General features: G+C 43.9%; 1 protein-coding gene across 1 annotated transcript; it reads right to left on the bottom strand.

Moving 5' to 3' along the window:
* Positions 1 to 118: 118 nt before the first annotated feature.
* PITPNA (phosphatidylinositol transfer protein alpha) lies at positions 119 to 25,764 on the bottom strand. Its single transcript, XM_032129858.1, has 12 exons — positions 25,602 to 25,764; positions 20,645 to 20,675; positions 14,848 to 14,993; positions 14,219 to 14,310; positions 9,808 to 9,815; positions 8,807 to 8,881; positions 8,375 to 8,458; positions 7,372 to 7,449; positions 6,339 to 6,449; positions 4,710 to 4,832; positions 3,913 to 3,982; positions 119 to 2,881 (listed from the first exon to the last, which is right to left on the bottom strand). The coding sequence occupies exons 1-11, from the start codon at positions 25,619 to 25,621 to the stop codon at positions 3,935 to 3,937; spliced, it is 816 nt and encodes a 271-aa protein (XP_031985749.1). The 5' UTR covers positions 25,622 to 25,764; the 3' UTR covers positions 119 to 2,881; positions 3,913 to 3,934.
* Positions 25,765 to 27,058: the final 1,294 nt, after the last annotated feature.

Genomic DNA, 27,058 nt, shown 5'->3' with positions numbered 1-27,058 from the left:
GGCGGGCACGCACCGCGCCAGGGCGCCCCCACGCGGGCGGGAGGACCCACAGCACCCCCGGGATTGGCACCGAGACCTCAAATCCAAATCCCAAAACAAAGGAGACGGAAGCGGGAGGCTCTGTCTAGTATTTTATTAGATTTCATTTCCAATATGCCTGTATTGGAAGATTTAGGAGACAAAAAAGGCACAAACTCACATTTAAAGAAACGACGAGATAATCTAACCCATTCTACAAAGTGTGTGTTGCCAAAGGAAAGAGCACGAAGAACCCGTCGGGATGTGGCGGGAGGCCCAGCGGGATGAACCCAGAGGGGTGCGGGATGCGGGGGGCAAGCAGCCCTGTCAGCAAACCAGCCTGACCCAGGCTGGGGCAAGGGGGCTGCCCCCAGACCCCCAAACCCACCTGGTGTGGATGGGAGTGACGATCCCAGCACATCCAGCCCCTCCTGATCCCACCGGGAGCCGGCAGGTCCAGGGGTTCTTGCCAAAGCTGATGGAAGATACGGCACGGGAACGCTGCGTGATCTTTGCTATGCTCACTAGCAGGAACCAAGCATCGAGACTGAAGGGTCTTTACAGGATTTGTCTATCCAAAGGCTGAGGGATGCTTTCACTCAGGATCAAATTGGAAGGACAGAAAACAAAAGGGCAGGGAGCAGGTGGGGGGAGTATTCAGGCTGAAGTTCCTGCAGTTCTCACCCCCCCCCCCCCCCCCCAAGTTTTTCCACTAATCAGGAAAGCTTTGTGTAAAAGCTCTTACTCTGAAATCAGAGGATCAAAAAAGGATTGCAATGGTGGAATGTTACAATCTGCTTCCACGGCGATTAGTGTCATCAGATGGAAAGCCTCTTGGATAACACAAACTGAAAGAACAAGTGTGCTATGTGTATTCTCAGGTTGCCCTCAAATATAAGAATCCCTCAAAACGTAACCAACAAACATAAATGGAAAGTCAGTGCATAAATTCTCTGTTAAAAATACTTCAAACTGAAAGAACTCTAACTGGGGCCTACACTCCTAGAATACTTCTGGAACAGCTATACAACATGTCATGAAACTTCCTGTTCCCAAATAGCCTCAAAGATTAAAATTTAGTTTCTTTACCTATTTTACAATAAACTTGTTTTACTTCTGCCCGGTGAGATTGCTAAAACCCCTCAAACCCCACCCCAACCCCACAGAACCGTCTGAGGTCACTGAGAAGAGCCTGCCAGAGTTACTGGTACAATTCAGAGCTTATTGCACTTAGACATGAGTAAGGCAAAATAACAGACTAAAAATAAAGGGATAAACTGCCCCCTCCCCAGAAACCAAATGCCTTCCTCTCCCTCCAGAGCATTCCCATCTTCCCTCACACTGAAAACAGCTCTGATCCCAGCACAGCCTTGTTCAGCATGGCATGGGATCATCTCAGGATCTCTCCTGCTTGCAGGAGTGGGAAGGGCTGGAGGAGTCAGTGTATTACAGAATGCTAAAAAGACTCCTCAAAAGTGGTGATACACCCACGACTGTTTGGCATACAGGATTTCATGTTAGTGCTGCCAAATACAGAAGTGGAAAATAAAGTTATTACTACTAGGGGGGAAAAAAAGAATCAAACATTGGGCCTTAGGGATAAGCAAAGAAGTAGGAATTTTTCTCATACATATTGAAGAAAGCAGCATTTCCTTGATTCTGTTCTGCTTAGTTGATTGTCTAAAGCTGATATCAACATAAGGATAAGTACAGTAAATATTTGAGTTCATTAAATAACAAGACCTCTTTATATTAACAATATCCTCTGTGATTTATAATAACCAACAGATATCCTAGAAAACTGCAGGTCTTTACAAGTTGCTTTTTTTACAGCACAAAAGGAGATATTTTAGTCATTCTTGCAATGGGAAGGATATTATTGCTGAGCAGAACCACCGCCCCAGGCACCTGGATGTAACCAGATGCCAAGACCTCGCTTGTACACCAGCCTTTGCAACATCCCAATTTGTCCAGGGAAAATCACATTGTTATTGTGAGTCAAAACCATTTCAGCTTTCTAAGTTATGGGAAGTCTTAATAAATAAAGAACCAGGAAGTTGCAACATATGTCAAGAAAGATTTTGTAAGACTGACACACACAGCTGGAGGACAACAGAGCTACGTGGGCCAGACAGACCTCTAAAATTGAAACTCAACAGGTAAGTGCTGAAGGCCCCAGCAGAGGGCCTGGTTGCAGCTTCTGGGCAGTCTTTAATTCATGTGTGTTAAGCCAGAACAAAATAATGCCCTGCAGAAGCCACAAATCACAACTCACCACAAACCAAGAACTCTCTGGCTGCTCCTCATTTTGTACTCAGACTACCTGCCATTAAATAGCTCCCTCTGGGAGCAAGGGTGAGAGCATCCCATTTTGTGGAAGAGTTTTGCACTTTTAAATATGGATAATTTCCCTCTCCAAACAGACATTCAAAAAACGGTGAAGGGCTGGGCAGAAAAAAAGGTGGCAGTTTATCCCACTTGGAAAAACAAAACAAAACAAAAAACAAAAGTTCTAAATCACCACATCACAAGACTATTTGAGCTAAAAATGTCACTTGGAAATCAAACAGGGCCACATGGAAATTGGTTTGAACACAATGAAAAAAAGAGGAGGGAGGAGTCGTAAATACAGCGATCTCTAAGTCACACGGCTCCGAGGAGGAAACTCCTCGGGATACACGTGTTAACATCGGAGTGCTTAGTACCAGACTGTCTATTTGCTCACAATATTAAGGGGCATCTAGAATTAGCTATGGGAGGTTTAAAATCGCCTGCCGGTTGGACAGAGAAAGGCTTGATCCAGAGATGGTCCGTCAGTCAAGGGTGTGGATTCCCTGGGCCTTCCTGACGACTGTCTTGCAAACTGAAACAAAGAGACAACAGGGAAACGTTTCAGGATGACTTTGGAAAAGCATCGTGCCAAGGCAAGTGTCAGACAACCTTGAGAGAGCAAATGTGAGTCACGCTGTCGCCAGGCAGACAATGCATTGTTACACTGCAGCACTGAGCCAGAGGAAAGGAGGAAGAAGAAAATCAAGTGGTTGAAGCTGCATTCAAAAATTAAAATAATATCTACCAAAACACAGCCCTTCAGACACTCCCTCACCTCGTGCTCCCCACTTACCACCAAGAAACCTGCAGATAACAGAGGGCAAACAGAGGTAAACAGTCAGTACTCCATGAGGATGTGGTTCTGCCCCACCCCATTCCTTCCAAGGATAACTAGGACGGCATTTTACTGCCCTAATAACCTGTTCTTCCCAACATAAATGGACGATCTCTTCTTTCTCTTTGCCTTCTTACTTCTCTAACACTACACCCCATTTTTGCACAGTGTCTAAGAAAAATTTGGCAAAATCAGCCCCCAAACTGATGACATAATTTAACAGAATAGAAAGAAAACAAATCAAAAGCTTTAAAATTGTCATGGTTGCTTCTCCCGCAATGCCCAAGTGTTACTCCAAGCCTTGGCCCACTAGTAAATATTGTTAACAAGCAATGGAAAAAATAAATTCCTTGTAAATATGCTTGGAATGTTCAATTTCCAACTGTATTCCAAGCATTTGCATGTCTAACTTACTTTTTTTGAGACTGACAAAAGTTTCTCTGCAAGTCATGGAAAGTAACACACGTATTACAGAAATAAGAATAGCACTAAAATCTACAGAATATTCTAACACATTTTTCTTACACTTTTCACTCAGACATTTCTTTAGAATAGTTCTGAAACGAGGCAGTAAACCTCGCTCATCAACCTGTCAGTGAAACTATAAAAACAATCAATACCACAGATTTGCCTGTCAAGCTATGAACAGGATCATTTCTCACACAAATGTTGGGGGTTTTAAACCAAATAGAGTAATACAGAGTTTTGTCAAATCACTTGATACCTACAGTGCACAAGGAAGGAGTCATATTAGTCATCTGCAGCCGACATTCCTTTCACTGGATCTTTTTCTCTCATCTGAAAAAGGAAACAGTGTTCAAGTACTGATTCTCACATGCCTTATCTCAAAATTTATCAGTATGAAACACCTCCAGTATGTAAGACATTGATTATATCTCAGCATCTCAAATCAGCGATTGCGAAATGCACATGCAGGCACCATTTCTGGTTAAGCCGTGGGTTGGCAACAGATTTAGAACCCTTATCCAAAGGGCAAGAGTGAACATGAAACTAGAATGACATATCCTGAGGCACGAAGGGAGAGGAGGGTGCAGGGCAGGACACAAACCATGGAACAAGGTTCTCATTATTACCAAACTTGTGTTTCTCAGAGTAAGAATCCTGTTACATACCCCTACTACCTGCTTACGGTACTTAGAGCTAAAAAACCTTCTACTCAACAGGTTTCCAGCAATTAATGAGAACAAAATCGACCATTCAGCTTTGAGTAAAAGCAAATAGAAGATACTGAGGCAGTAAATGAATCATTGCCACTCAGCCCCTCATTACCTGTGGTTCAATACATTTACTGGCTCAATAACAAACAGAAGGAGAATTCCATAATGATTAGGAGATGCCAGCACGATGGACTCATGGCCAATCATTCAAAGCACACACAGCATGACCTAAATAGCAGGAGCACAATTCACACCATGCCCTGACAATGCAGCAGCCTCTCCTCTCTGCTGTGCTGGAGAGAAGCAGTTTCTCACACAACCCACACCTGCCCTGCTTTCCCACTGACCTCATCCAGCTGTCTCTTGGTCTCCTCCTCCATCCTACGGATGTCCTCCATAGTCAGATCAACCCACTTATCAAGCCAGCAAAAGAGCTGCCGGTGGAAGTTTGTGAAGAGACGCTTTTCTTGCTGCAAAAGGAGGAATAAAACACAAACCAGCTTAGTCACAGGGCAATTACCATGGAGCTCACAGGATTGTAAGAATTTTCAGAGATGTGTACACTGAAGAATCAGCTCCTTCGCCCACCTTTCCATCTAGCTGCCACAATTGGAAACTGGAGATAGCTCATTTTTATTCTTTTATCAGAATATCTAATCTAGAGCCCTGAATCCCCAGAGAAATGTCTTTTTTTTCCCTCAAACCTAGACAGCAGTCTGCACACTGCACTGAAAGAATTAGTGAGTTTCCTTTGATTTGACAGTACTGTTCTGACTGAATAAAGTGCTCCAAGTTGGGTTTACTTAGAGCATGAAAGTTGGCCTAGAGGTGCAGAAAAAAGGAGAAACAGGTATTTTTAAAATTCTTAACTTGCTAAAAACTGGAAGTTAGGAAGTGTTTTTTGTTCCCTTTGCAATGACCTAAAAAAATGCCTAAACTTGTTTTTTACAGCTGAAAACCTTTCAGCAGAGGTGACTAATGTGCACAAGCTACTTCAGGTTTGGAGCAATTTATTTCCATTTTATAAGAGATAAGCTAGGCAAAATCATTCTATTAGACAGGGTTATACAAAGTCTCTTGGAAAGACCTCATTAAGGAAGAACACTTCAGTTTTATCAATTATGGTTTCATATCTGATACCTGCTCTCATCAAAAGCAGCTTGAATACTTTGATGCAAACCTGTAGATACTCATAAAAAGAAAGGGATTGAAGACACTGCTTTTTTCAGGACTTTTGTTAGAGGTATTTGAAATCCTGCAGCACCGTGGTCATTCCCCCTTGGAGCTGTCTTTAGATTGTAACACCAGAGAACTGCTTTTGCAGAAGTGGCTCTGTGGTTTATCAATATTAATCACTGAGAAGTCTCTGTGATCTGAAGGCACAGGAGTTTTATGAACACAGCACTGTCTGAGAAACCACACACAAACATTCCCAGGTGTAGCATTCTCCTGCAGCTCATGGGTTATAGACTCTGCCACAAAAAAGCTCTTTTCAAGATACCATTTCTGTTTAAAGTCAATAAAGTTTCCCACCATCTGCTTATTTTTTAACACAAGTTTTTCATGCAGCAGACTGGGAGAGGAAAGCATGACTAGAGCTCCAGGACTTGCTAGAAAGATCCTCAGCTGATCAGGATCGAATAGCTGGAGCTATCTCCCCACAAAAAAATGTTTTGCCTTTAAGCAATGTAATTCCAGTATAAATGCATCACCCCATCACTCACAAATCAACTACGAAGTGACTGCCATTCTGATCTATTAAACAACACAAACCAGCCAATTTACCTTCACACATTAGAGTGACAACGTTCCATAGCCAGTTCACACAACAACCAGCCAGCCCTGCCCTTGGATTAGCAGCAAATTGAACCCAGCTTTAACTGACTGCAGAATTTCAGGCAGAGGCACTGACTGCTACAGCAGGTGGGTGATGAAACGTGTCCCATTTCCACATCTCTCCTCATCGCAGAACATACCTTCTGTATAAAGTTCTCCACTTTATTTTGCAGACCCCACCACTTGAACTTGACTGTTACCAGCTTGTAAGCACACATGTATGGACAATCTGACTGCTTCCCCAGGTCCTTCTGCAAAGACACAAAGATATTCACATTAAGCCCCTGGCTGAATGTCTCCAGGAAAGCAGCTCCTTCAGTCCTAGCTATGAAGTCTTTCCACAATTCCCCACAATCCTCTTGCATCCTTATATCTTGCTTATTTTTTATGGACAAGTTTTGTCACACCTTTGCTCACCCTTTTTCCAGGGTATAGAAGAGCATGATGACAATAGACCCTCGTTTCCTTCACAGGTGGCTTTCCCTCCATTTTGAGAACAGACTACTCCTTCCTCTCCTCTGTTGTCCCCTTTTTCTTCCATTAAAATTATGTCTTTCAGTATCCTCACTGTTATACGACGACTACTTCGCTTCCTTAAAAGTCTCTTGATAAACTCCCTATCTAAAACATTTTGGAATTAGATTATATCATCTGAGTCATGATTATAAAGCCTTAAAGAAAACTCCATTAGGTTTCCTATTTCCTATTACAGGAGCCATAACCATTTTTCCCAAGTGAATCATATCAACTTCAGCTTCTGCCACTTGTGCCTGCTAGAAATCAGACCTCCACACCAGTAGCTCCCCAAATCCCACTCAGGGTCCCTTTTAAAGACTGGCATTAGATCTGCACTTGTAATGTCTTCAGATTCCAAGGATTTCAGTGAAAGGTTAAACACTGCTGGTCATTACTGAGCTATTTCATACTTAAATCCTCTTGGGTGAACCCTTGGGCTGAGCACCAGACAGCTCTGGAGAGTTCCTGGAACTCAAACTCTTTGTACCAAGCTCTCTCACTTATTTTAAAACCACAACAGTCTCAGTGCTAAGTTCTGCATTTCCTTCTGCAGAAGGAAGATTCCAGTGTTTTCCAGATGTACCTTTGGCTCCAAACCCCAGTATCTGTACTTCAGTCATGCAAGTTGCTACAGCTCCTGAACCCATCAATACAAACCTTCCAGTTGGGACCCAGAGGTCCACGTCCAGTCTTGACAGATTTAAATCTTGCTGGATCTTCTTCTGCCTTGTAATCCTATTGGACAGACACAAAGATTAAACATAAATTATTCTACTGTTATCCAGCTGATCTCTCACATGAAGGATTTATTTTCCTGGGCAAAGAATAACCTCTGCCTTCTCAAGAGCTACTGTTTTCAGACCTCAACATTAGGTCAGACACTTCAAGGAAATATTTCTCCCCCCTGTGCTGTGTCCTAGACCTATGAATAAGTGGTAACAAACTGATACAACCTTTGTAAGGCTATCAGAAGGTCTGTAGGATATGTTTCCTGTAACCCCTTGTTCTTTGGGAGCTAAACACTGCTGTTACAGAAAGCAGCTATGCTCTGGAGCTGTGCTCTCTAGAATTTTTCACAGCACTGTATCACTGTGATGTTCACATGCTGCTCACTAGAAGGAAAGTACAGTCAGACTCACAGTACCACCATGAGAATGGTATCAAACACTGTTTGAAAGTCAGGAAACTCAAGCAACATTCCATTTTTGTGCAGCTGATTTTTCTTCCCAGTACAGTACAGAAACACTCCTTTCTTTCCCACAGTAACTGTAGTGATTCTTAAAACCAAGTGTTAGCTACACCATTTCCAGGTACACTTGTGAAGCCAGGGGTCGGTATCAAAAAGGGGGAAGTTTAAGAGAGATCCTGTATGGAAAGGGGAGTGCCATTTCCTGCTATTCAAGCACTTTAGCCAGCTGCAGTGCTGTAGAAATACAGTTACATGCCCAGGCAACACATCTTCCAGGCAGTGTTGACACAGTTTTTAAAAGAGCTTTTCCTCTGGCCTGCATGAGTAGTTTTAAGGAACGCCTTTCCTCCTCTTTCCATCCTCTCACTTGTCCTGCTACCTGTGACCATCCCTGAAAACACAGTTTATCCATGATCTCCTCTTTTAGCACAAGGCCTCCCCCCCGAGGGAGCTGTTACCCACCTACCATACCTTGGGGAGTACTTGGCTCCGATCAGCAATGTCTATATAAATGGCTTCTACACTCTTCCATACCTCTGGCTCCAGTTTATGGACCTGCAGGGAAACAACAAGACTCAAGGAGCTGGTTCAGTGACAGAACACTCCCATTCTAAGAAAACATAAAGCCAGATGGAAATGCAGTGCTCCCCTTGGTAAGCACACAATGGGAGAGTTTCTAAAGAAGCAAAGGTGCTCACACAGAACAAGTGCTTGGGGGTCAATTTTATTCAGTTTATGTGAGAAGCCAACAAGAAGGGAGTCTCTGCCTTGGTAGTGAGACAAATATTTGAAATGCAGGACCACAGTGAATAGACAGTTCCACACAGCACTTCTCTAATCCAGCACAGAAAGCAGCACTGTGACATTAAAGAGATGAGTAAAACACATGACACAAGTACTTACATTCTCTTGTGTTCCAAGATCTGATTTATGCCAGGTTTCAATTTTGATCAGGAAGTCATCCTTCATATACTCATTCTGTCATCAAAATAAAGCTTCTTGTTATTCTTATGATATAGAATTTGTCTTCTTATTACACAGATAAGCATTAGGAGAGTCAACTCAAAGAACTGAATCATTCAAAGAATGAACTCTCCATTTTACTGGGGTCTGACTTAGGGAATTTCAGTATTATTTGTAATCAGATCATTGCTTTCAGTAAAATTGATTGATCATTAATTACTTAAGATTAAATAAACCACAAGCTGTTCACCAAAAAAAACCCCCATAAGTTCTATTGTTTTAGTGAAGCATTTGGAGTTTATAAACAGCTTTTTCTTTAAAGGACAATATCTGCCACTCTATTTAGAGTTTAGAAGGGGTAACATAAGTTAGCTAGGCAGGAACTGTCTTTCCAAAGAGATTACTAATCTAGCACTGAGTACATATTTTGATGCAACTCTTCAAATTAATAACAGTATCAAACTGATGTGCTGAGAGCTTTTGACACTGGGAAGGGACAAGAAGCACAGTTCTGCCAAGTAAGCAGAACACTTTCCATTTCTCACTATTACTGTGAGTAGCAAAGGACTCCCAAAGGTAACCCTATCCTCCCTCAGGGGAGCAGAAACAAAAGCACAAGCCAGTGAAACAGTCAGCATGTAGAAAGGAAACATCAAATTCAGAAAAGAGACTCCTCAAAGGGACAGCACGGCATGAGCTAACTGGTTTTTATTCCGTTTACCCAGGCAATGGTTCTTTCCCATTGCTGCAGCACAGACAGGTCTCTGTCCATGGTCACAAAGGGTCTGTGGATACACCAGAGTTGGTAATGGGGGTTAATCCATGTGATCTTAAAGTGATAAAGGCTGAAGTGCCTTTAGCTCACGTTAAAGAGCTGCTTCTACCCAGAACACTTCATTTCAGACACTATTCCATAGATCATCAGTAAAAGCAATACTTACTGTAATTACTGGTCCAAGAAATCAACACATGAAAAGAAAGAGACACAGTACTTTAGTGAAAAAAGACTGTACAGCAACCATTGCCCTCCTCCCACTCTCAGCCAAACAGGGACAGCTTCAGCTTCCCAGGGCACTGCTGGTACCTCTGAGGGAAAAGACATGGAAGCTGATAAAACCCAGCTAACTTCACCCCCTTCTCCTCTGGAAATTCTCAGACTAGGAGAAACCCAGAGGAGCAGCAATTAATTATGTACTGCCACTTGTACTCCCTGGCCTGCAGCCAGCTGGATGAGAAGATGGAATAAGTATGTTCAGCTGACAGCATTTTACCAATCCTTTCTCAGCTTGCAGATAAGAAGCCTCTCTGTAGTTCCAAAGGAAACCCATGCTGGATTTCAGGCCAGTGCAGAACTGCCTGGAGTAACCAGACCCTCTGCATCTCTGCTGCTCGTGGTAACTGAACTCCCCGGACAGTGAGGCTCAATTATTCAACACAGAAAAGCAATTAAAGATCCTGTAACAGTCAGCATCTGCTCTACCTGAGCAATTCTACTCAAGCAGAAGGAAGTCTGAAGCTGGAGTTGAACTTCTCTGGTCTGTTCTGAAGTTTAACATGAGGGCTTGATTAAGGAGCAATTTGGTTTTAAAGGTACTGTAACAATTTTTGAGTTTCCAACCCAGCGTTCTGGAGACAGTTACCATCCCAAATCACCTATCATGCACATCCAGCTGCCTTAATTACCCACTGCTGGGCATGGACTGCTCTGAACCCCATAGCATGTGAAAATTGCTTTCTACAGCAATTTTACAGAAAGCCAATTATTTAGACTGACATGTTGGGCTGGAAGGAGAGAACAAGAAGGCAGAGCTAAGGCTAACTTTTCAAAGGCTGAACTTCATCTCAAGGAACATTTCATTATTTCTGCAAGAAGGAAGTGGGGTTTTTTTCCTGCTAGTCCCAACAAAATGCTGAATAAACCAGCAATAATTATAAACCAGGGCCTTCCCACTTTGCCATGACTATGTGCTGTGACTATGCAGCTGCCTCCAAACAGGTTCCTTTGCCTCCATAACTTCTTCCCTGCAGGGAAGACTCCTCATTTGTAAAGTAAACAAATTAATCTCTTCAGAAATGTCCACTCAAACTTCAATGCTCAGCTGGCTACAAATTAAGACCTGCTTCTAGAGGCACTACAGCAGCAACTCCTACACGTTTCAACTGCAGTTACAACTTCTCAGTTTCTTGACATTTGGCCACAGGCCATGGTTACACTCAGAGTTGGGAACACACATCAAATTGCTTTTCTAAAAACATTTAAGCAACATTAATATTTAAGTCAGACTGCAGAGAAGAACACTGCTCCCCTTGGCACCAGCCCACAGGTAAAACCATTAGGCAATCCTCACTTCATTTTTACTGCAGAAGTTGTGAAACCATACAACAACCACCACCTCACTTATGGTTTATACCCTCAAAGGAGCTAAGCAAGGCTTCCATTCAAAGTACATAAAACCAACATATTACAGCACAAACAAGTGTGCAGAATTGCAGAAAGTTATAAGCTAGGCATTTAAATTCCCTCAATCTGCAGTACCGCTTTGATAATGGCCCATAATATGCATATTAATTGAGCTTTTCAGAAGAGATATAGGGAAATCTAAGAAGGATGATCTCATATAATTAAAAAAAACATACCACGAGGCACAATCAAGTGAAAGCACTGCTTTATTCCAGTTTAGAAGGCTCTGTGCAACAGCTGATGTGCAAGCAAGCAGTGCCCCAGGGAGAGCACAGCAACACCACCTCAGACAGGAGGGCACAGGCAGAAGCCCCAGCAACTCCTACATGCAGGTTTAGTTCCTGCTGGGTCCCTGGCTCTTAAATTTCAGATTCTAGTGAGAGGGCTGAAAGCCTGGCTGCTCTAAGCCAGCACAGCATGTTCTGCTGCCCAAAGATTCACACCAGGGCATCCAAGGCTCCTCACATCCAACCAAAACACCTGAGTGCATCCAAAGGAAAAGGGTAACGCCCAAGGCAGCCCCACAGCACATCCATGGGTCTCACGTCCGTGGGTTCTCACATCCATGGGTTCTCACGTCCGTGGGTTCTCACGTCCGTGGGTTCTCACATCCATGGGTTCTCACGTCCGTGGGTTCTCACGTCCGTGGGTTCTCACGTCCGTGGGTTCTCACGTCCGTGGCTCTCACGTCCGTGGCTCTCACGTCCGTGGCTCTCACGTCCGTGGCTCTCACGTCCGTGGGTTCTCACGTCCGTGGGTTCTCACGTCCATGGGTTCTCACGTCCGTGGCTCTCACGTCCGTGGGTTCTCACATCCGTGGGTTCTCACATCCATGGGTTCTCACATCCATGGGTTCTCACATCCATGGGTTCTCACGTCCGTGGGTTCTCACGTCCGTGGCTCTCACGTCCGTGGCTCTCACGTCCGTGGGTTCTCACATCCGTGGGTTCTCACATCCGTGGGTTCTCACGTCCATGGGTCTCACGTCCGTGGCTCTCACGTCCGTGGCTCTCACGTCCGTGGGTTCTCACATCCGTGGGTTCTCACGTCCGTGGCTCTCACGTCCGTGGCTCTCACGTCCGTGGGTTCTCACGTCCGTGGGTTCTCACGTCCGTGGGTTCTCACGTCCGTGGCTCTCACGTCCGTGGCTCTCACGTCCGTGGGTTCTCACATCCGTGGGTTCTCACATCCGTGGGTTCTCACGTCCATGGGTCTCACGTCCGTGGCTCTCACGTCCGTGGCTCTCACGTCCGTGGCTCTCACGTCCGTGGCTCTCACGTCCGTGGGTTCTCACGTCCGTGGGTTCTCACATCCATGGGTTCTCACATCCATGGGTTCTCCCCTCCTGCCCAATCCTAGCAAGGGAAGGTTTCAGCAACTTTTCCAAGCTTTTCTTGCTTCATGTCAGGCTGGCAGATTCTCTAAACAGATTTATCAGCCTCCGCATCAAAAGTGCCTTCTGCTCCAACCCCCACAACAAAGCACTTTTTATCTCATATTATGTTGCTGTTTATTAAAGTTCAGAGTTTTTTTTGGCTTTGTTATCATTTCTAGCATATCAAAACCTGAAATTTCTTTGACCGTTTGAAAAGTCTTGTACTTGATTTTAGTATCCCATGTTTTCCACTTAAGTAGAATTTTAGCAGTGTGTAACTGAAGGATAAGCAGCTTAAGAATAACAAAACAAGTATCTCCATACCTTTGTTTCAGAAATTGGTGGAGAAGGAAAAGAGGAGGAGGATACAGCCAGGCATTTAAATCAGTTCAGTGGGCTTAACATGGAAATAAACTAGACATTTACTAACTAATTTAAGTAACATGCAGCAAGAAAACTGCATAAAAATTAGAAAGGTTGCAAACAACTTTGTTTCCACATCTTATGTGAGACATTACAAATTTATTCTAAAGTTGATGGCAGTATCTGAATTTTGTATTCGAAATACCCATTCCACTAGACTGCTGCATGTAATTTCACAGACTGAAGTAACACTATCCTCTCCCACTGCAAAGCTTTCCCTTCCCTTTAAAATGCTTCATTTAAAATTCACTTAAGTAAATCGTCAAAAAAAAGGGTTTTTTTTATATATTGAGTTTCAAGAACAGTTGGAATTTTTAATTGTCTAGTTCCCATAGCAACTGTACCACTACCAACTAGCAGAAAATGTGTCCTTCAGAGATACAAACAGCATAAAATGATGCCAAAAGCACTACTTGAGTTTGGAGGCAAAGTCAAATTTTCAGTTTATAGCAGTGAAGACCAGAGAAGCTGTAGTGGCTAAACACTGTGGCTGGTAACTTCAGTAAGTAAATACTAACCACTCCTGTAGAAAATGAGTTTGACATTATTTCACCACTTCACACAGCTTCCAGAGCCTCACCCCTGCCTTTACAGATGGATTCACTTCAACTGCAGCATTCTCTGTTCAACCCTCACTGACCTCAGATCCTGCAAGTGAGCAGATACCCAACACTTAACACTTGCTCCCTTCAAATGCACTAAGCAAGAGGCAGCTGAGATCTACCCTGTTCCCCTCTTCCATCTTCCACTTTTTCCCACCCGGGCTATGCTGCACTTGAGCACATAAAATCACCCCTCGTGTATTTATTTCATTAGTGTTACACAGCTGTTCCTTTAGGAGGACCAACATCTATTTCTCGGTCTGTTGTTTTCCTCTGTCACTCATTAGCAGCACATCAAACAGGGGCAGTTCTTTTAACTCCTGTATTTTGCTTTTCCTCACCACAAAAAAGGCTTAGAGAACAGAAATCCAAGATTGAAGAGCTGAAACAGCTTCACCACTGGTTGTGTCTTTCCTTATCTCCTCCTACCTTTTCCCCCTGCCCCCAGAAACCAAAAAGGCAGAATCCAGAGTCCTTCCTCAGGCACTCACCAGTTCTGCAGTAGGGATAGGCATTCCACGCTTTTTCATGTATATTCAGAGCTCCTTCAGGGGCCAGCATTCTCACAAATGCTGGCACTTTGCTGCAGAATTTGGAAATAAGAAGAAAGGCATTGATAAGCACTACATGGAATGAGAACTGTGGCCCAGACTGAGACAGGCAGGACATCACCTGGAATGCAAACACTAGAGATTTGCACACTTCTGGAATTGGTAGGGTTCTCCCCAACCCCATTACAGTGTTTCCAGAGATGCCAAATCAGACGTGTTAATATAAACCTTCTTTGAACAATGAAAGATAAAAAAATGAAAAAAAAAATTAGGAGGTTGAAATCTAGGAGGTATTTTGCTCTTTAGCCAAATTCAAGTATGAAAATACTGGGTGGCAGGATCAGATTTGCTTTGAAAAGCTCAAAGCCACATTTTTTTTAGGACAACAGCCACGTTTACAGGGGTGGGTGGATGTCCCAGTGATTCTCACTGCCAGGTGCTGTTATACTCCTGCCTTACCTCTGCATCTTTCAGCCTTTACATAATCTGTGATTTACAGTTGCTTCAACCTTATTACATCTTCCTCTGGTTCCTCTTGCCCAACTCTGGGAATGAAAGGGTTCCCATACCTCTGTAAGTGGTAGATCTTGTGTGTGTACTGCCCACGCTCTCCATCTCTTTCGTAGGGTTCATTCACCAGGACTTCCACTCCTTCACCTCCACCAGTTTCATTTTTACTGGCTTCTGCCACGGAATACAGCTGCCCCACTTGATACTGGAGAAGTTAAAGACACATTATTACCACAGCTATAATTTAGCAGAAGTAATAACTTTGCCAGAAGAAGCCAAGGACAAATTTATTACCCAGGGAGAGGGCAAAGAAAAGAACATCCACTTGTATGGGCAGATAAGCAGCTCATTTAATTTCATTTGAGATAGAAAGCTTGAGTGGTAGTTAGGAGGAAAGCACTGCCAATAAGATAGTTACCTTTAACCCTTCAATCTCAAGATCCAAACCAACATAAACTCAGGAGAAAGCAGAAAAGATGAAAGGAGCATCAGAAAGAAAGAAAACACAGATGACCTTGGGCACACTGTAGCAAAATCCATTGGGTTTCACTCTTTTCGGCACACAGGTGTCCCCAAAAAGTGGAGAATAAGGCACTGCCAGTCCTGAATCAATAAGCACACAGTACTGCATCCAGAAGAGCCCCAAAGAAATTCACATCAAGCTTTTTTACAAAATGCAGGGTAAGAGGGAAGGGAGTGAAAAACTTCAGGAGAGAGACAGAAGACAAAGGTTACTTGCACCACCTGATTTAAGTGCTCCAAGAAACAAACTTGCTAAATGTGCACAGCTTAGGAGCCCCTGAGGGTCAAAGATGAGCATCCCCCACGTGCAGTTCAAACAACTGAGTATGAAGCCTTAAGTAAAAAAGGTATTTTTATTCTGAAAACTTTATCTAATGAAATAACTGAGCCAGTGTCCCAGATGACCAGTTGACCTATGTTGTCACTGCTCCCCCTATTATTTTTCCTATTACCTTTGGTGTGGGTTGTGTTGTTTTTCCTCTGTATCACACTTCCTCTTAGCCAGAAGCTTAAACTACTAGCAGGGAGAGCACAGAATTTCAACATACAGTAAAATTCTTACCCTAAGATAATTTCCCAGTCTCTTACAGACACGCACTTGGCAGCATTATTTCCCAGAAATCACTTAAAGTACTTGATACTATACAATTTCTTTTGTAAGAGGCATTCACAAATGTTTCCCAGGGCAGAGCAGAGGAAAAATCAAGAAAATGAACAAAAGAGCACATTCTCCTCTGCAGAAGATGTAAAGACTAATACACTCTTGCCTCTTGGAGCCGAAAAAGGGGATGCAGAGCTCAAAAGAAACATGATCAAATGAAGAAAATTCACACAGGTCTCTCTGAGGCAAAGTTAGATGAGCAAAGTTTGAGGATGACAAAGTTAAACCACTAAGTTAAAAGGAAGAGTTCTAACTTAACAGAGTTAAGTCTTCAGAACTCTTAAGTGAGCAAAACAGCAACTGTTGCCAAAGGCAACAGTACAGGGAGGCAATCTGAAAGGGTAATCCACAAAGTGTTTGGCACCAAAAGTGCAATGATTAAAAAAAATTTAAAAACAACCACCAAAACCCAAAAAAATTCCCTAACATAACTACAAAGCAATGCAACACTGTTCAGGCCATCTTCCTTTTCCACAGCATAAGGCTCTGCATCAGAAACAGGAACAGCACTTCTGAAACCCAGCCTGGAAAAGTAGAATACAGCTCAGAGCTGAGAACCCAGAAATACTTCACTGGGCTGGAACATCTTCTGCAATGAAGGAAGATTCCTACAGTCGTTAAATTTTGTTGTCAGAGCATCCAAAATAACAACAGTACCCAAAGCTCTCTGGTACTTTGTACCATCTGGTGCCAACAAAGGCTAAGGAAATATTTATTCCTACTGGAAGAGTAGATGGCAAGCCAGAGTAACAAGGCTAGATGTCCTGGCCTCAGTTAATGTGGGGAAGAACAAAAATCAGACCATTTTCCAGCTAAGAGCAGCAGCTCTGCTGGTTCTCTCCAGAAGGTCCTGGCGCAGGTTACAGGAGCAGCCCTCACTTGGCTGGACAGTTCCTGCACTGTCACAGCAGGTTGAGTTTCAGTTTGGATTTTGGGCTGCAGTAGAAGTCTCTGACTTCTGACATTTCATACACCACACTGCTTTCCTTATGACTCCCTACATATGATCCACACAAAGCAGAACACTCACCTCCCTCCAGAAGAGCAAAACATGAGAGTTGTGAAACCTTAGAAGCAAAGTTGCTTTAGCAGAGTAAGACTCACACAAATACTCATAGAACAGAGTTTATTATGAGTTTGGTAACTACAGGATTAGAGGGGAGGACTGAATGGCTTTGACTGCTTTGCAGCAAGTCCCAGGACAGATCTCCAGGAGCACAAACTAATTCCTCTTAGTAACAGCCTCTTATTCATTCCTTCTCCCTTTCAAATAAGTGGGTCAAAGTTCAGACACTAAGAAGATAAACCCTTTGGTTTAACATCTTCACCATTTAAACTTCCCTGTTATTTCTGAGCCTTTAATCGCATTGATAAGAGAGAAAGAGGCCCAAATAAAACTGTCCCAATGAGCAAATACCACATCATCTCCCTGCAAAGGTAAACAGAGAAACAGATTCTGGCTCTATGAATCTGGACTCCAGACAGACCTGAGAGCTCAAAAAACCCTTCTTCTCTTCTGCAAGAAGTTATCCCTCTTGCTCTCTGTCAAAGACCTCTTACACAGCTGAGAGAATATCTTCATTGCACCAAATTTCCTCCAGCAGGCCTGATCTCAACATAACCATCTTCAAGAGCAGTTGTTTTCCTGAAAGCCGCTTTGAACGCAATTAATAAGATTCCTCTGTGTTTGGCAAGCTCCTTCCTATGTGAAAGGAACAAAGAGGCAGCACAGAATGTGTACACAAAGCTCTAATCCATACCAGCATTTCAGTGGCAGCTGGCAGAGACACCCACACGAGTCCACGATCCCCAAGCTGGCACCGTGCGAGGCAACGCTGGTCAGAGAATGGGAGCAAAGCCTGGCACCCAACACACAACAAGGAGATTCCCTTTGCTCCCTGCAGTGGGACAATGGATAAACCAACACAGCAGTGCAGCTTGCAGCCTGCACTTGAGCAGGACCACATTTTGGCAGGATTTCCATGAAGAAGACAGACTGCTACAGTCTAACTCCCACATCCCAGCTTTCGAGTTTTAGTCATCACCAGGGCTTCTCTTGCACCGTTTAATTCCCATCTTGGCTAACTAAGCAGCACTGATCTCTGTGTTGATTAAGTCACAGCTCCCTAATGCCTTCCTGATCACTAGTTTTCTCTTGAATTCCATACTGTTGGGGTTAAGATCCATTTGCTAAGGGTGGAGACTGAATGTAGAATCCCTGGCATATCACAGAATCTCACAGAAGACTCCCTCAACCCTTTCACAACGTCTCAAATTTACAATTAATTTCATTCCCTATCTTACACATTGGCATCAGACTTTTGCCAGCAATTTGCATGCAAAAGGTGTGAACTCTTAAGCCTTTTGAGCAAAAATCAACTACATAAAAGTGAAATCAGAATTCCTCCTGTTAGCCAGAGATGCTTCATGAGCAGCTACACAGTCAAGAGCATAACAAGTCTCCAGAGCCCTATTTAAGAGTTTTGTACACAAGGAAATCCTTGAAAGCAATGAAGGTTTAACAGCTGGTTTGTAGAACACACAGCAGTGCAGTGACCAAGCAATGCAAAGATGTGTCAGCATCTTTCCACAGAGGAAGGGTGATGAAGCAATAAACAAAGCAGTAGTCATCCTCTGAGTCAATATTGGAAAGAACCTTTCTTTTTAACCACACCCAGGTACATAGGCAAAGCTAAGTGAACTTTAGAACCCTTTCTGCTCAGGGAACTGGCTCCTGAAATCTGACCTATCACAGGAAGAACACCAGACCTTGGAAACCAACATCACTCATGGGACATGGTGACAATGTGCAAGTTTGGGGAGAAATTCGATGTGGTCAGGTTGGGGGTCTCTCCACAAGCCAAGCACTAGACCTAGAGTAGAGCAATAGACATCCTAAAACATATAATCCCAGGGCACCCTCAGGCAAGGAGGTTGCTAGAGACTGACAGATTTATCTACAGCCCAAGGCCTCAGTTTTCCACACAGGCAGTTTACACACAAGGCTCTGAACAGCCAGGGAGTGACGAGAGCACAGCGAGGGACTCGCTTTAACTGGATGAAGGCTAATCCCAGTATCAGAGAACTCAGGAAAACCCCGTGTTGGGATCCATCCAGTCTAACCCCCTCAAAGAAACAATCTGTATACTGATGCTTTGACTTTCTGTTTACACAGATTGATACCAAGGAGCCATATCACTACAAGGCAGGGTTCCTGTTATTCAGGAAGGTCCTTTCTGTCCATTGAGCTTGAGTAACTTGCCATTTACCCACAGCTTTCTCTAACCTGCAAGTCTGCATCCTTTGCTTACTTGATAAAGCTTATCATGTTATTCCTTCCTTTGTCAAGCACTTGCTCTTGTAAGTGGCACTCAGGCACAATAAAAGATCCAAACTTCCCTACTCTTAACACTTCAGTCTGACTTCTGTTAGAACTGCTTTAAACAGATTCATGCAGAAAGCATAAAAGCTACAGGAACAGACAGAACTTCTGGCATTAACAGCTTTGTTCTTGTGCTAACACAGAACACAGATCCAAAACCACTCTCTGATCAGAGGTCTAGGCTTTCTGTCAGCATCTGATATCTGTCACAGCAGACAGAGCCACAGGAACAAGAAACTCAGCTTAGACACTGCTTTTGTTTTACTAGCCAGTCTCATGGCTGCAGGAATGCACTACATGAAGTTCTAAACTGTGTTCTGTCAAAAGAGTGAGAGTTATAAAAGGGATGTGCTTAAAAAAGTGCTGCCATGAGCCAACCCACCACTGTCTACGCCACAGTAGCTGCTATATTCAGAGGAAAGAAAAATGAACAAGAGTGCTGTTATCACAGCTCTCCCTAAGAGTTAAAACAAGGCCTTGATCACAGTTCATAAACCCAAGGCTTACAGCCAAGGATCACAAGGAAAAAAAACACATCCAGAAGAAGGAATCTGCTACGGAAGTGCTATAGACTCAGTTATTTCAATTTCTACCTTGGTAGGATAAAGATTAAAAAACTCAAAACATTTCTGTGGTCAGATTCTTTGCAGGAGTGGTGTTCAGTGCAGGAGGGAGGAAAGAAAGGCAAGCTGCAACTCGCAGGAAACAGGAGGGAAACAGTCACAGAGTCTGCACAGCTATTCCATGGTTGGTTAGGTGATGAAAATCACCCTGTCCAATAGAAACTACATTTCTTCTCTCAATTCAAGCTTTATCTAAACAAAAAGAAATGTTTCTGTATGTAAGAGCTAAACAGGACAGGTCTTAAAGAGTCCTTTTCCTATACCAGCCTCCTAAGTCACAAGAAATTCTTGATCTTCACCTAAGAATTTAAAACAAAAGAGTTCCAGCAAAACACAGTTTAAAGGGTGACTTAAATTTCTATTAAAGCTTCCCCTTCATGTTAAAAAAATAGAAAAGAATAATAGTACTAATCAAAAGGAAACTGTGCTTGAAAACAGCCTGACAAGTCAAGATTTATAATCAGCATATCTGAAAGTATTTTATAAGAGAGATGATTGGTACCCTCAGACTTAATACAATTATTTGGTCAAAATGGTGGTGAATGAGTAACAGCTCCCAGGGGTTCCTGAAGACAGCCTGCATTTTCCAGTTTTTGTTCACAGAACCTGCTTTGATCACAGGTTTATTTACAGTCCTAAAGCAAGGAAGCAAGAAGCAAAGAACTTACCTCCTCCACAGACACAGGCAGGATAACGCGGCTGGAAGGGAACACAGAGACAGAAATTAGCAAATATCCCTGCAGCTGCAAAATTCCCACATTCTTCACAGCAATGCCTGCACAGCTCTCCTCTGCCCCCAGTATTCCAGCATCCACCCAGTACTCCTTAGACCAAAGACTATTTATATAATAACCTCAAAAAGAACCAATACATGATAGAGCATAACTGCAACCCTCTCCTAAAACTCTGGAATTCAATAGATGCTCACTGGTGATACTTCACTGGCCTACAAACCTACACAGCATCAACCCAGTGGTGTTCCCTCTCACTCCATCCTGTCAGCAATCCCATCTTATTCCTCATCAAGTTGCTGTGGGGGTTTCTGTGGGCCTCAGCAATTCTGCAGAGATCTGCAATAGCCACAAGGCACTGCACGATTCGCTCACATGTCCCAAACCAGCAGGAAACAGCAGAGGAAAAGCTTTCTCAGAGCTCACTGCAGAGGAAGATGCTGCCACTGCTTTATATGAGTCAAATTTTTTTTATTGTGGTTTCCTGAATGCTTCTGAGAATCAACTGACTGGACAACACAGCAAAAACTGCCTGAAGTCACACAGATTTTTTGGGAAAAGAATCAGTTTGAAGTGGACAGAACTACATGCTTGTTAAGACCTTCTCCAAAACTGGATCTGCGTTTGACTTCTGCTTTCAGCAAGGATGATGTTGAACAAGGAACCAAAGCAAGACACAGACAGGAAATGGATACAGCTACCGTGGGCGGAAGAATTCCCAATTCTTTGGGAATTAGTCTCAAGGAAACTAGGACACAATCAGGAAAAAAAGTCCTCTGTATTAATAAACAGATTTTTAAAAAGCAATAGTGGTGAAAATAGAATTTTTTTTTTACACTTTACCAAAAGAACAAACTGCAATAGGGGCAAAAGATTACAGATTATGCAAGATTGCAATCAGCATGAAGTGTTGCTGTCACAAGTAAAGCACTGCAGAAAGAACTACTGAGAACTGCAAACGAAGTTCAGTGTCAATTAAAAAAAAAAGAATAATGCACTACAGGGACTCATTTTCACCAAACACATGGGGTTAATGAGCCCCAAGTTAGTTATTGCCAAAATCTTGTGTCTTTATAGAAAAGCAGCAGGAAACATCAGCTCAGTTGCAGTTCAGAAGTAAACCCAATATTAGAAACTGGAACAGCATATACAGACACAACAAGACAATTATATCACTATAATCTCCCATGTACCAACATCTTGAATATTGCACATAGTCCTGGTCAATTTATCTCAAAGAGGATACAGAAAAAGTGAAGGAAGTTAAAAAAGATGATTGGAGATGGGAAAAAGCTTTTGTGTGAGAAGAAAGCAGTTAAGGCTTGGCCTTTCAGCTTGGAGAAAAACCAGCTAAAAGGTTCAGGTATGGAAGAGTTTTAGAGATCATGAATGGTGTAAAAAAGTGAACAACAAAACAATCATTACAACAAAACAATCATTAGGCAACAAATTTTAGACCAAATCACGTGTGCTTCTTTACATCATGTCTACTGAAGACATGGCATTCCTTGCCAAACATAGGAAGTAAAAGCAATTTTTAAATGGGATTTGATCAGTTAATGGAAATTCATGTGCCACTTACTGGCAGGATACACTGAACTACAATTGTTTTACTGACTTTTACATATTGTTTCCTGGAAATACCTGCTGAAAGGCAAGAGGGAAGAGGACCAACACCAGTATGGTGTAACAGAGGATAAAAAAAAAAGGAAATAGATTTTCACAGGTAGACTTTGCCATCAAACATGATGTTGGGTTAGTTACCTGGATAAAAGTGCAGTAAGAATGAAAGGAGGGACTGGATGATAAATAAAGGTGAAAGACCAAGAAACAGCGAAGACACAATTTATTTGGAATGGAGTGAAAACATTATTCTTTAGAAAACCTGGTGTAAAACATTGATGTAAGTGAATGGAATTCCACTCAGGAAACTGGAAGACACTAAATCTGAATCATTATCTTAGAGTTCAATGTTCATCAATGGAGAAACAGAAACACAAAGAAGATCAGTGGTTTACAGTTGGTTCAGCCCAGCAAACCAAGAAGGCGGGGGTGAAAAAACTTTATAGGTAGTCAAGTGAAAAAGGAGGAAGGAGGAAGACTACTCAAGAGGATCTTGAGGAAAAGCTTCACAGAAGCAGCAATGTGAACACAGATTCCTAACTTTAGGACAGAACTTGCGCAACTTATGAGAAACTATATGATGAGGTTGGCCTGAAAATGGTGAGGAACATTTAAGATCCCTGTTAGATTAAAATCTGCCTCAAATGACAGCAAAGGGAAGTACAGCTGCAGAGAGAGTCAGTGGCATTATCGTCACTTTACAGGAAAGGGAAGTGAGTCTCCACACTCTGATTCTCCTCAAGGTCTTCCAAGGCAGTTTAAATCAAAATAAGGACAACAAGCAAGACTCCAGCCAGCATTTAAAAACCCTGACACCAAAAAAATGCAAACAAATGAACGAAATCCAGGCACCTTATCTGTAGCACGGATGGATAGAAAGGCAAGATAAGTCTGAAAGTCTGACAGGACATCAAATGAAAATGTTAAAGTCATCACTGCATAACCATCAGGACAAGCAGCTGTAGAGAAATGATGATACAGACTCGTCTGATAATAAAATGTGACATCAGGTTTTGGTTATATTGCTCTATTTCTGTACCAGCTCCTAAAATACTTACGGAGCACATAATAAAACCCACCTGATTTACTAGGGAGGGTGTGACAACGGGTCACAGAGATGGAAGAATAATCTGCTCAGATGACAAGAAGTTACAGATCATTTAGATTTTTAGCATCTACAGTAGGAAGGCAGCAATTACCTGCATGCAACCAGAACTAACATAAATAACAGCAAAACAGTAATAGCAAAGCAAATAGCCAGCTCACACCAAAACAAGTGGTTTCAATATGCCTTAAACAACTGCTTCCTGGAACATGAGATTTCAGCAAAAACCATCTCAAATAGGATGTAAAATGGGCAATTTCATCATACAACATCAGCAATACTTAAATCTGAGCCAACAGAGTGACACAACTCAGAACGTGCAACTGTTAGAGGTGGCTGGGAATCTCAGGAAGTCAAAAATAAATGTTCATTTGGAAAGTCCAGTAGCAACCTTGACTGTCCTTAGAGCCACATATGTCTTACTAAGGACAAAACAAAGAGAAGAAAAGAAACAGTGTAATGGCAACACTAAAAAAGGTTTAGAGAGCCTTCTGAAAATACAAATGGAAACCTGTAAAAGGAAACCAATGTAGTAATTCTGGTCTTTTAACCTTTACTCTTAACATTTACACTTCACAGATTGCTTCTGAAACAGGCTGTGTGAAAGACCAGTAGACATGCTGATATGATGAGGTAAATAATGTTGAGTAAAACGACTTTTGGAAGTGAAAGTCATGAAAATGAACTGCTCATACCGTCAGAAATCTGAAAATTCAAAGTACATATGTTCTCACCTTTACAGCACAGCTCACTGATAATGAGCTTTACTGTGGTACAGGGCAAGGGAATTGTGAGCAGAAGCGTGAAAAAGATACATGATAACCCAGCCAAGGTGCTATAAGAGGGAAAGTAATAAATTCACAGGAAAATATCAACAAAACAGATGTTGTAGAAGGAGTTAGTTATCTCTTCATGCACCTGAAACTAAGGACTTAGCCCAGGTTTCTGCCTGCTATCCAGTTTAACACCACAGAAGGTAATGGTGTCTCTGTGTTACAAAGAGCAGCTCCGCTGCTGCTGCTCTTGAATTCTACACTCCTATTGTCTGGATAAAAATAGCAGGGTTTTAAGGATTGAGGGGAAAAAACGTTAATCAAGTATAGAGACAACTACAAGGATAAGTACAACCCTCAACACAGTTTTAATATTTAAATCCACACCATGGTCCATAATCTTGCAAAATAATTCCTGTAAGGAGGACACAGTCATGTAGGTAAATGTGTCTAAGAGAAGACCTGAAAACCCACTTTATCACTGGGATCACAGGTATCTTTTATAAGGGGAGAAAGAAAAAACAAACAGCAAGCCTCTTCCATCAGCCGAAAGAAGTTTAAAATGATGGAATGCACTTAACTTGGGAATGCACTTGAGTTAACCTTAGGAACTCAGGAAATAACTATGTGCAGAGCATGCACAGCTTTGAAGACACCCAGCCAAAGTGCACCGGTCCAAGAGTATATCCACGTTAGCGAGCACAAAGCTGCTGAACCAAGGACTGTGACAAGCAACGTGACTAATAGTTACACACCCTCATGTCCAGCCAGTTTTCCACCCTTTCATCCCCATCGCAGGGCAGGACTACCACAGCAGCCTCAGGGTCAGCGAAGAACTCCAAGGTGAGGCTTCCCCACACAAAAATATTTTGGAGCTACCTTGTCTCTGACATTCTTGGGAGTCCCTCCTTGCAGATTACACAGCCAAAGGCGGAAGGGGATCAAACCCAGACTTGACACTTTGCTCCGTTACAAGGAGCAGGAGGCAAGACGCCCCTGCCTCCCTCAGACCTCCCACAGAAACCCCCGGGACCGGCTCGGCCCTCGGCACCCGGGCACCGCCAACACCCACCCCGCACAGCCGGTGCGGGGCCAGCCACCCGCGGAGGCCTTTGGGGCACCGGCCAGGCCCCGCGGAGCCGCAGAGGGGCCACACGGACCCGCTGCCCGCCGACAGCCGCGGCCCCCGCCCCGCCGTGACCTTCACTGCCGCCCCCACCGCCGCCGCGGCCCTCACGGCGCTCCCCGCTCCCTCCCTCCCTCTCCGCGGCCGCAGTGCGGGACAAGGCCGGGCCGCCCATCCGCGGCCGTCACCGCGCCAGGCCCCGGGCGCGGACGGAGGTGACCGGAGGGGCTCAAGGGGGCCGTGGTTGGGGGAGCTCCCCGCACTCACTATTCCTTGATGAGCACCATGGCGGCGCCGCCGCGCGCCTCCCGCCCGGGCCAGCGCCGTTGAAGGTGACAGGAGGCGCGTCCCGGGGCCGCTCCGCGGGATGGACCGGACCGAGCCGAGCCGCGCCGCGCCGCACCGGGACGGGGGGGCCGGGCCGGCGGGGGGGCCGGGGCGGTTCGTCTCTGCGGCAACGGCTGCGTCACCTCCGCGCGCGGGGCGGGGCCCGCCCGCCTTTTCCCGCCCCGCGGCTCCCTCAGCCAGCGCGCGCCGCCCTCACGCTTTTTCCGCGGTCGGCGCTGACGTTTTAAACGAAAACGCCTGTTTTTTGGGCTGGTGGTTTTTTGGTTTTGTTTATTTTTTTTTAGGTTCTCTCAAGAGGTGTAAATCGCGCGGTGCTGTTTCAGCTTTAAGGCCGGGCTTCCCAGAGCAGTACCGCAGTCTTCCCAGCAGTGCTGCTGGCAGGGTCTCCTGGCGGGCCCTCAGGTTTTTTGGGATCAACTCATTTTCATCTATAGCTGCTTCTTTAGGTTCTCTCAAGAGGTGTAAACTGCATGGTGTTACTTGTTTCAGCTCAAGACTGGGGTTCCCAATAAGTCTCCCTCCCTGCAGTGCTGCCAGAGGTCTCCCTGTTGCCACCAGCAACTTAATCTCCTTAAATCACGGAACGGTTTGGCTCGGGAGAGACCTCAAAGACCGTCTTGTTCCACCCCCCTGCCGTGGGCAGGGACACCTTCCACTATCCCAGGTCACTCCAAGCCCCATCCAACCTGGCCTGGGACACTTCCAGGGATGGGGCAGCCACAGCTTCTCTGGGCAACCTGTGCCAGGGCCTCACCACCCTCACAGAGAAGAATTTCTTCCCAACAGCTAACTAAATTTACCCTCTTTCAGTCTGAACCCACTACTCCTTGTCCTATGATTACAGTGCCTGACGAAGAGTCCCTTTCTGCCTGCCCTGTAGCTCCTTCAGATACTGGTAGATGCTGTGAGGTTTCCACACAACCTTCTTTTCTCCAGGCTGAACAGCCCCAAATTTCTCAGCCTGTCCCAAACGGGGAAGGTGTTCCAGTATTTCTGTCAACATTGTGGCCCCCGTCTTTTTGGAGGGTGGGGAGGGGGAATGATAAATGACCAGAGTATTAATACAAATAGCCAGGGGATAAGTCAGTGCTACAGTCAGACAGGGTGAGTGGCTTCAGGTCATGGGCTTCACCCTGTCACTAGGTCATGATTTATGGCATTTTCAATGATTGTCATTATTGGATTGGAAAAGTAAACCACCACAGATTTAGCCTCACCAAGCTAAGGCATGGATAACCAAGATGTGCAGCTTTGCTGGTAACACCTGTGCTCCCATCTAAGGCCACATTGTTTATTTTTCACTATTTTTTTGATAGCAGTTCACGCTGTATAGCTGAGCTTGATTTCATTCTCAACCTGCCATCTACAGGGTTTCG

Source organism: Corvus moneduloides, chromosome 20 (assembly GCF_009650955.1).
Source record: "Corvus moneduloides isolate bCorMon1 chromosome 20, bCorMon1.pri, whole genome shotgun sequence".
Taxonomy (NCBI): Eukaryota; Metazoa; Chordata; class Aves; order Passeriformes; family Corvidae; genus Corvus; species Corvus moneduloides.
Note: the sequence above shows the minus strand (reverse complement) of the source record. Positions and strands in the feature narration are given on the sequence as shown.

Coding starts and splice junctions, on each gene's coding strand:
- PITPNA (XM_032129858.1), bottom strand. CDS start 25,621: ATGGTGCTCATCAAGGAATA. Junction 14,994..20,644: donor TGCCTGTGTCTGTGGAGGAG/GTAAGTTCTTTG, acceptor TAACTTCTCCAG/TATCAAGTGGGGCAGCTGTA. Junction 4,833..6,338: donor TGGAGAACTTTATACAGAAG/GTATGTTCTGCG, acceptor CTCCTTTTGCAG/CAAGAAAAGCGTCTCTTCAC.